A 9,704-nucleotide genomic window follows, 5' to 3' on the forward strand; every position below is an offset into this window, starting at 1 on the left:
GCTTTTGTAAACATTTATTTTGAAATAAGCAATCACATTGGTCAAATATTTACATTTATGCTAAGTGTAGTTGTTCAATTAATTTATATTATATATAACATGGTGAGTGGTGTCACACATAGAAGATCATGTTATCGGTTCTTTATAAATTATAAACAGTAGCTCACGACTAAGATGGAAAGGAACAAACCATTGGAAAAGTTGTAGCGTAATTAGGTATTAGTTTATTTTGACTAATAAATTACACTAGTACACTCTGAGTGTATTGAGCAGGACCATTTAAGGTAAGTTCTTTTTATACTGACTTAATAAAAGAACAAGACCTTAGTTATTATGGAAGTGTGTGCTCTTAATCCTAATATAATAACAAGTACATATATTTAATATTTATTTCTTTGACTTATCAAAGGGTGAGATTTAGCTTGATAAATCAAAAGGCCCGATAAGTTGGGAAATGATATTATTTATAGTGTGTTGTTGAATATAGAAGGAAATTGTGTCCTAGTAATCTATGTTGATAATTCCCCCAAGAGGAGCTCATAAGGATTGTTATGTTAAACCCTGCAGGTGGACTTAGTCCGACATGACGATAAGGTTGAGTGGTACTACTCTTGGACTAAGATATTAATTTAAGTGAGTTGTCAGTAACTCGTTTGATTAGTGGGCATTCTACATCTTAAACACAGAGAGACTAACACACTCATGATAAGAAGAAGCTCAAAAATGTAATTTGTGATTGGTGCGGTAGTTCAATAATAATTCTTTAGTCGTATGAATTATTATTGATGAAATTAAGTTGGGTGTTTGGGGCGAACATGGGAAGCTTAATTTCATTGGGAGATCAAAATTAATTCCTCCTCTCGGTTCCTATCGTAGCCTCTTGTATATAAAGAATTATACCTACCTATACCCACCTTCCTACCCACCCTTAGGTGGCCGTCTAAGTTAGCTTGGAGCCTAAGCTAGGGACGACCAAGACCAAAAGGATGAGCCTTGGAAGGGACCGACCAATGCTTGGAGCCCAAGCATGGTGTGGTCGACCCTAACCAAATTAAAAGGATTTTAGTTTAAAATATTTCCTTATCTGGAAGCCATGATTTAAAAAGAGAGTTTAACAATTAAATATTTCCTTTTATAGTTTTCTACAAAAGATTAAGAGAAAGATTAGATATCTTTCCTTATTTATAGTTAAAAGGAGGGTTTTAATTTCGAAGAAAACTTTCCTTTTTGAAAATCATCTACATGTTTTAAAAGAGATATTTTAATTTATAAAATTTCCTTTTATAACCAACCATGAAGGGAAAAATTATTAGAGAAATTTTTATTTTTATGATTAAAACTTGCCTTATTTGGAGCTTGTGATGTGGTTGACCATAATAGAGGGTTAAAAGGAATTTTAATTAAATTTTCTTTATTAACCAATGACAAGGAAAATAAAGGGAATTTTATTTGTAATTAAATTTCCTTATTTGCCATGACCAAGGAATATAAAAGAGGGGGTAGTGGTGTCTTCATGAGACACAACTCTATTCTATTTTCCTCTCCTCTCTTCCTTGGTGGTGGTCGGCCCTTACTCCTTTGCTTCTCCTCTTCTCTTCTTCTTTGGTGGCCGGCGGCATCATCCCTTGGAGCTTGGTGGTGGTGGCCGAAACTCATCATCTCAAGGAGAGGTGCTTGGTCGAAACTTACAAGAAGGAAGAAGAAGGACTTGGATGGTTCTCATCTCGGTAGATCGTTGCCCACACAATGTCCGAGATAGGTAAAGGAATACGGTAGAAGATCAAGAGGTTGTTGCTTACAAAGAAAGGTATAACTAGTAATTATTTTTCGCATCATACTAGTTTTTCTTTATATGATTCCAAACACAAGAGACTAGAGATTCTAGATATTCGAATTTGTTTCGAAGTTGTGTTTCTTTTATTTTTCGATCTTGTGATTCGATTGTTCTTTTTGATTAAACCTAGAGTTATATAAGAAAATTAAATATTGAATTTCGTTAAGAGGCTTTGTCGAGGCAGTGGTGGATGTTCCCATACCCAAGAAGGTCAAGTGTCTCGCCATGTTTGACCTGGGAGCCGATTTCCGAAATAAATATTTAATTGAATTTATAACATAGGTGGATTTGGATCTATAATGTTAAGTATCATATGCGATCCAAGTCTAAACCTCTAAGAACAGATAAGTTAAATTTGGAATCAATAATGTTAAGTTCCGTTTGCGATTCCGAATTTAATTTCTAAAGAACATAATAGATTGTTAGGAAAGGTTCAGGACTTGTACAAAATTTTTATACAGGGGAACCGGTATGATATTCCTAGAATAACCAACATGACATTGGAGATTGGTGGCCGAAATTACAACGAGTTTGCTGCCGGGAGCAAAACGGACCTGCTAGAACCTGTGGCTTCTGTGGCGACAACACAAACAATTGTCATTCTTCAGAACAGCAAGCACCGGGAACTAGGGCATGATGGTGAATCAAAAGAGAAAGGTGATTGAGGTTGGCTTACCCTCGAATCCCCGAACACCTCCTCACGCTGGCGATCTAAGGCACGGCGTCGATAAGGGCGGCGGCGCACAGGGCAAAGGGATGGTGGCGCTGCTCGGGTCGAGAGATGGCAGTGGCGTTAGGGACGACGAGCTCCTCACCTCGATCAATGATCCAAAAAGGGGACGGGGAACACAGGCCGGCGGAGGAGAGAAGCTTCGGCGTAGAGTTGGCTAGGGCACGAGACAGAGGAATCTAGCGGTGTCGGGCAGAAGAGAGGAGGAAGAGGAAATAGTGCTTCGGAAGTAGATGGCGGCAGCTCATCTCGACGAAGAGGATGAGGAAGGGAGAGCTTGGCGGTGTCGCGATGAAGGAGAAGGGCGAGTCGAGAGTCGGGTAGGAGATAGGGAAAGGAGGAGAAAACGGCGGAGAGGGAGAGGGGAAAGTCAAGTAGAAATAAGAAGAGAAAGAGAAGATAAGGAAAGAAAATAAAAGGAAAATTAGAAACCTTAGGTTTAATTTAATTAAAGCCTAAGTTATTTTCTTATTAACTTCTATTTTAATTGGGTATTTTAAACAGACATTTTTCATACCTATTAATTTATCCTCAAAAATTATCTCATACGAACTTTAAAAAATCCTTAGAAAATTTCTAAAAATTTTATTAAGATTATTCCTCAAATAATTTTATTATTTAATTATTATTTTATTCGATATTTTATATATTTAGTTAGTAAAATATTTGATTGTGAAATTTAAAATATTTAAGAATGAAATATTTAATTAACAGAATATTTGATGAAATTTAAAATATGTGAGAGTAAGGTATGATCCTAAATATTTTAAGTGAAGTATTTAATTTTTTTAATGTGGATATTTTAATATATAATTATTTTTTATTAAAAAAATGAGTTCAGCGGGAATTTCAATTTTCTTTTGCGCCAAAATGGTGACCAACCATCTCGTTGCCATTCCTTGGAACGAGGACGCCCAAAGAAGCCACCAAAGGTAAGCAGGGCGCGAGCGATCGTACGGGTCCCGCTGCTTCCACATCCGCCTCCCGATTCGCGCTCTCGCATCTCAACGGCCAGATTCGACGGACCGAGGAGGCTCTAGGGCCATCCTGATTTGTCGTCTTCCACGCTTCGCTTCGGGACTTGAGACTGGTGAAGGATCAAAAACTGATTTGACAACTCGACGCATACACTTTTTGTCATTATCTTTTTGTTCTCTCCATATATAGAAATTTTTTCCTCTTTTCTCATATTAACTGAAGGAAAACAAGGTAGCCAAGGTATCGAGATGGAGGATTTCTCTATGAAAGGCAAAAATATACTCTATAATTTGAACGCTTTATCTAATTTGTATTCTGTGTGTGTAATGCAAAGTCTATAAAATGCCACAGTTTGGTGTCATCGAGAGCGCACACTCGACAACTGCTCTGCTATCCTGCAGTGGCAGTGCCTCAGGCATGGCGGAGGACCTCCAGCTTCCTTCCGACCTGCTCGACGACGGATTCTTCCACGACTTCTTTGTGGAGCGCGGTGTGAGTGTTCCTGCTGGGAGCAAAGGCGACAAAGGCGGCGACTTGGCCGGCCTCGTGAGGCGGATGGGGATGGCTCGCCCTTTCCTACACGACGACGGCGAGGTGGCTGGCTGAGTTTGTCTCTCTCAAAGTGTTTGAGTTATCTTCTTGCGCGACTGGTCTTAGTTTTGTCTCTGCAGGCGTGGAATCTGCACGCTGAGCCCGCCGGATGGGGCGCGGAGCACCGACGGCGGAGCAAGCAGGAGCGTGGGCTTCTGAACCGACCTCTGGGGTACCCCCTCGGTCCCTTGCTGGCTTTGCATCAGCTGCAGGCGGCTCGAGTGCGTCTCGCCTCTTCTAATTTCCCTTCAAAATGCCATTTTTATACAGTGTTTCTTCAAATTCTAAACCCTGTTTGCTCCAGATCCTTCACCTGAAGCAGCAGCAATTACTGCAGCAGCAACTGCACGCCGCGTGGGAAGAAACACAAAGCCAAGCGACAAGAGGCCTGCCTTCTTCCCGTCGGACTTCTTTTCCACTCCACCACCAACCCCACCCTGAATCCGGCACGAGAGCACTCTTCCTTTGGCACTCCGGCGCGAGGAAAGAGTCCGCAGGCACCGGAGTCTTCCTCCCACGGACGACCGGCAACAAACCTGAGCAGCAAAATCAGTCAGGTAAACTTCTTCTCGCAGAGCATCAACCAAGTAGTCGTCTAGGTGTTCGATCGTTGGCCTCTTCCAGTCCAAAGTATGAAAAAACAAAAAATCAAAACCGTTTTCTTTCTTTGCTGAACTATTCCTGAATTGTCTGAATTGTTTCAGATCCATTTATGAGAAGAGCAAACCCTGTGAGGAGCCAAAGGCATGGCCAGCCTGCAGCCACTGCGACCTGCCTTCCTGAGGAGTGGACCTATTGACCAACTTCACCAACTCTCTTACTAGTTGTGTGCATTTGGAATTAATCGGAGTCGAACAGGTACAAGTAAAGAGGAACATCACCAGCTCACAGTGGGCGTAGGTATTATTAATCGTAATGGCAAAAGAATTCATTAGCTTCTGGAGGAGGGCAAGTTTCTGGTTTGAACCTCACGCTGGGGTTTTGCTTAAACTGAAAGGATGAATGGACAGGAGGAATGAAATAATGCAGGTTTAGTAGGGAAGGATATGTCGACAATAAGCTCCTGATTTTACTCGTTTTGTAGGCTTCAAGGGCAATCAATGTATCTCATTAATGCTAACTCTTTTAATGCTCTGATTGATATCGATCGTGTTTACTGACAGCAGCATTCTTAACCCTGTCTTGTCTTGTAGTGTTCGAAATTGTCTGTCTTTCTTCGTTGAACAAACATTTATTACAATAGGATAGAATTAATTTTTGACAGATTTGTCTTTGTAAAAAACTATAAGATAATTTTGTGATTTATTTTTTCCACATATTTTGAGGACGGATTAGGAAAGGCATTGGGGTTGAATATAATCTTTTTGTTATGGGTAATATTAAATAGTCAAAATCTGATTAGTTAGAATTCATGTATGTACAAGAATATTTTAGTAATATCATATGCATATATTAATTATATGTATGTACATACATGTATTATGATTGAACGATAGAGAATTTTAATAGGTCAAATTTTGGCCAACAAAATTTATTCTTTTGTTATCATGAATGTGGCAAGTCGATTAGGCTCGTTTGACTGAACATGCTAAGTCGGTTAGGTTAGAGGGAGTTGCATTGGTCGCATCAACCTGGTGTGCTGAGCTAAGCCAGATTGGATTAATGCAAAGATTACTCATCTCTATTTGCATTAGTCCTCGTTTATAAATCACTAAATCAAATGAGTGGTGTTAAGTGGCCCAAAACCATGTTAGTGCTAAACTTTTTGCAAATAAAACTCGGAGAGCTTGCTTATCTTTTCATGTTTCACTTGTAGAATAACATGTTTGATTCACAAGATAGAATACAAAATAATATAATAATTACTTTTAAGGAATATGAAAATAGTTTTTCTCATCTTAGTTTATGAAAAGTAATTATATGGAGTAGGTATTCTGATGTTTGGTTTGTAAAAGTCTTATATAGCCCCTCTATGTTAAGTTTGTGATCAACCCGAGCAATGCGACCAACATTATACTCATCTATGTGGATTGACTCAATCAATTTGTGATGGTCATGCAACTCAGATGTGACGTAGGATTGATGCAGGAGTGAATTTTAAGGACTATAATTTTTAATTTGGATGTTAGAAGCAGATATTTTTAAATCAAAGTTTATTGGTAGATCTATGATTTATTAATGGTGGAACCCATATAAGGGAATTTTGGATTAAAAATATCATTATGACTTTATCGGAGACTTTGAATATTTTTATTATTATTTTTTAATAATTTTTTATTTTCAGGTCAAAGGGTATTTTCATCTTTTACAAGTTAAGGTTTGTATGTATTTAAACGTACGGATGCACGACTGATATGTAAGAGGTTATTTTCATCTCTATTTAAATCTAAAGATGATAATTTATTTTCATGTATCGATTTCTCATGTCTTATTATAATTTGTTTCTAAACTTTTACCTCTGGAATAATCATTATTCTATCCAATGTCAAAATGCTACTTAGATACAAGTCATATCCATTTAAAAGAATACAAACATACAGGTAGCACAAGCTATTTTTAATGTAATGAGTTGCTATGAAACAAAAGTTCACATAGACAATCGGAACATATGCATGAGCACCTTCGACTTTCTCAGTAGATTCCGCACTTCTCATCAAGGAAATGCATTAATAATGATCATAATAAAGTTTTCTTAAAGGCGTGGAGGACAAGTCCATGTCCCTGATTTCCCCAAGTCATTGTTGTTAAGCTGTTAAAAATCCATAAAGCTCGGTCCTAATTACAAGAGTTAGGTGCATTAGCTAGCGCACCACAATGACGCGCAATGCATGAACTGCCCTTTCACGAACCCATGACTCTATTAATTTGTGTCCCGCAATCTATTTTCTTACCTTTCACTCATGATTTTAAGATCATCACTTTATCAGCATAAAATGAAATATTGCAATTTAACCTAAAAACTATTATCAGTAGAAGCGGCCAACGAGAGTTAGCTAATTGATATGCATTTTGTATCAGAAGATTAGCACATTAGTGGAAGGCACATCTCTCATAAGAAATGCAAAGGTGAACTGGATCAGCAATTTTCAAGCAGCAGCCTATAAATATTGGTCCATTCATGGTTATTCCTCAACCCAAATTTCATAGACACAAGAGTCGAGGGACTGGCAATGGCGAGGATCCTGGGCAATTTAGTCTTCGGATTTGTTCTTCTCGTGGCCATGGGGCAAGCCCTCGCAGACTTCAACTTCTACAGAGACATGGTCTGCTACTGGGGACCTCGCAACTTGGCCGTGTGGAACAATGGAACAAACTTGGCACTCAACCTCAACAACGCCTCAGGTATTTTATTTAGCGTAACATATTAGTTAAATCGAAATTAACCAATCCGGAAGTTCAATTTTAATTTAATTTAATGTTTTTTTAAAAATCAGTTTTTATTATTTATTTGATTGGATTTCAATTTTAAATTTTATAAATCAGTTAAACCTATTAAATCATAATCAGTTGTTGACTGATCTATGTAAATCGAACGCAACTGGACTAATAAATTAATCCGATTTAATTATCCAATAAACTGATAAGAAATGTTCGGTAAATTCGGTAATTCAATTTAAAATCTGTTTGTTCCATCAGTTTGATTTACTTAAAAAAACAATTTAATCATTTAGATTTATCAACTGATTACTTACCATTAATACATGCAGTTAATATTATTCAAACTACAGTTAATATTATTAAATTAAAGTACATAACTGCTGCTATATTATTTGGCACGGCACGGTGTTTTCAGGCTGTGGGATCAAAACGAGGAAGCAGTTTATGTTCGGAAGCGTAGAGATGCAAATTAAGCTCGTCCAAGGAAATTCTGCTGGCACTGTGACTACATATTATGTAAGTCCTATGTACATTAATTAATTAATTACAAGGCTAATAATTAACTAACATATGCTAATTTCAGAATTAATGGTTCATGACGTTGCAGGTGTCTTCGACCGGAGACAAGCACGACGAGATCGATTTCGAGTTCCTTGGTAACGTATCGGGGCAGCCTTACATCGTCCACACCAACATCTGGGCTCGAGGGGTAGGAAGAAGGGAACAGCAGTTTTATCTTTGGTTCGACCCAACTGCGGCCTTTCACAACTACACCATTCACTGGAATCCCAGCCAAATCGTGTAAACTCTCTGTCTCTCTCTCTGTCTTTCCTCAAGCTTGCAATGATCAGAGAATCATTAACCGATGGAGTGCATATATTATATATCGTGGCAGGTGGTTGATCGATAGCATCCCTATTCGGCTTTTCAGAAACTACCAAAAGTATGGAGTTGCGTATCCGAACCAGCAAGCGATGAAGGCCTACTCCAGCATTTGGAATGGCGACAGCTGGGCGACGCAGGGCGGGCGGGTGAAGATCGACTGGAAGAGGGCTCCGTTTGCGGCGAGATACCAGCAGGTGAATCTGAGGACTTGTCCGTGGGATTCGCAGGGCAGCACTTCGCAGTGCTCGGCCAACAACCCTGCCAACTGGTGGACGGCTCCAGCCTACAGCAGGCTGAACTACGCGCAGCAGGGCCAGCTTATGTGGGTGAGAAACAAATACATGATCTACGATTACTGCCGGGATAGCAAGAGATTCAAAGGGGCGATGCCTCCTGAGTGCTCTCTGCCTTTGTACTAGCAGACGATCGAGGATTTCATATCGGATTCCTGATTTTACCTACATTCATGGCCGCCCGTGCCGACCATTGCTACCCTTTTAATTTGTTCGCTTAAAAAATTTTCCATTTTCTTTTTCTTAATTATTATACTGTTGAGTACAAATAAACTCTTGCATTCCTTTTTCTTGTTCTTGTTGTGCTGTTCTAAATGGTTTTATGATGATGAACGCTAGAAGAAAGAAAGCGCAGGCTCCTACCATCTAAGTATATTGTATATAATTAATTATAAGCTATTGGGTTCTTTGATCTGGAACTGCAGCGGAATGATCAAGACCGATTAAATTGAAATTTAGAAAAACCTCCATATGGATTACTTGTTTCCTGAAACTAACAACTACAACTACGAACTTAGAGCTAAATAAAGACTTTTGTGATGGTTTGGGTCTCTTTGTGAGAATAACACCAATTGCTTTCGACCTCGACTAATGCCATGAAGTTGAACAAAGTCACCGCCTAATGCATAGTCTATAAGTGATAATGTTAATAATATTGGAACACTGCTGGGAAAAACACAAATGAAATTGATCATGTCCGGAATCTGAGTCGGATGAAGGTCGGATGAAGTGTCGCTGGCATTGACAGGGAGAAGACTGTGATGCTACGATCGTACGAGCTTTAGAGAACAGACCTTCACGTGGCCCTGAAGGACTGCTGGGCCTGAATCGGTGGTACTAGAACTTTGTGCACACTCAGACAAACACACGGAATGTTAGAGGTCGAGAATCAGGAAAAAGTCCCCAGAGCAGGCTCTCCAACGCTCAAGTCAGATATTTTTCCCCCAAAAGAATAGTGTGCGAAGAAAGAAAAAAAGTAGAAGACAAGTATGCAAGTGAGCGTACCTGCGCAAGA

At 39.1% G+C, this 9,704-nt stretch overlaps 3 protein-coding genes across 3 annotated transcripts; all 3 read left to right on the forward strand.

The window, feature by feature from the left end:
- Window positions 1-3,759: 3,759 nt before the first annotated feature.
- Window positions 3,760-5,278, forward strand: LOC122000313. Its single transcript, XM_042554758.1, has 5 exons — window positions 3,760-3,782; window positions 3,894-4,136; window positions 4,214-4,354; window positions 4,438-4,690; window positions 4,838-5,278. The coding sequence occupies exons 2-5, from the start codon at window positions 3,960-3,962 to the stop codon at window positions 4,930-4,932; spliced, it is 666 nt and encodes a 221-aa protein (XP_042410692.1). The 5' UTR covers window positions 3,760-3,782; window positions 3,894-3,959; the 3' UTR covers window positions 4,933-5,278.
- Window positions 5,279-7,328: 2,050 nt separating this feature from the next.
- LOC122000314 (xyloglucan endotransglucosylase/hydrolase 2-like) lies at window positions 7,329-8,331 on the forward strand. The gene is made up of 3 exons (XM_042554759.1): window positions 7,329-7,475; window positions 7,927-8,027; window positions 8,119-8,331. Exons 1-3 carry the CDS (start codon window positions 7,355-7,357, stop codon window positions 8,314-8,316), a joined length of 420 nt encoding a protein of 139 aa, XP_042410693.1. The 5' UTR covers window positions 7,329-7,354; the 3' UTR covers window positions 8,317-8,331.
- A 36-nt stretch (window positions 8,332-8,367) lies between these two features.
- On the forward strand, window positions 8,368-8,902 carry LOC122000315 (probable xyloglucan endotransglucosylase/hydrolase protein 26). The gene has a single exon (XM_042554760.1). It carries the CDS (start codon window positions 8,486-8,488, stop codon window positions 8,813-8,815), a length of 330 nt encoding a protein of 109 aa, XP_042410694.1. The 5' UTR covers window positions 8,368-8,485; the 3' UTR covers window positions 8,816-8,902.
- Window positions 8,903-9,704: the final 802 nt, after the last annotated feature.

Source organism: Zingiber officinale, chromosome 7A (assembly GCF_018446385.1).
Source record: "Zingiber officinale cultivar Zhangliang chromosome 7A, Zo_v1.1, whole genome shotgun sequence".
NCBI classification, from domain to species: domain Eukaryota; kingdom Viridiplantae; phylum Streptophyta; class Magnoliopsida; order Zingiberales; family Zingiberaceae; genus Zingiber; species Zingiber officinale.

What these genes read in the sequence shown, in the direction of transcription:
- LOC122000313 (XM_042554758.1), top strand. Translation starts at nt 3,960, where the DNA reads ATGGCGGAGGACCTCCAGCTTCCTTCCGACCTGCTCGACGACGGATTC. An exon ending in ATCAGCTGCAGGCGGCTCGA is followed by an intron (nt 4,355 to 4,437) that starts GTGCGTCTCGCC and finishes TGTTTGCTCCAG; the next exon opens with ATCCTTCACCTGAAGCAGCA. An exon ending in TGAGCAGCAAAATCAGTCAG is followed by an intron (nt 4,691 to 4,837) that starts GTAAACTTCTTC and finishes GAATTGTTTCAG; the next exon opens with ATCCATTTATGAGAAGAGCA.
- LOC122000314 (XM_042554759.1), top strand. Translation starts at nt 7,355, where the DNA reads ATGGGGCAAGCCCTCGCAGACTTCAACTTCTACAGAGACATGGTCTGC. An exon ending in CAACCTCAACAACGCCTCAG is followed by an intron (nt 7,476 to 7,926) that starts GTATTTTATTTA and finishes CGGTGTTTTCAG; the next exon opens with GCTGTGGGATCAAAACGAGG. An exon ending in GCACTGTGACTACATATTAT is followed by an intron (nt 8,028 to 8,118) that starts GTAAGTCCTATG and finishes ATGACGTTGCAG; the next exon opens with GTGTCTTCGACCGGAGACAA.
- LOC122000315 (XM_042554760.1), top strand. Translation starts at nt 8,486, where the DNA reads ATGAAGGCCTACTCCAGCATTTGGAATGGCGACAGCTGGGCGACGCAG.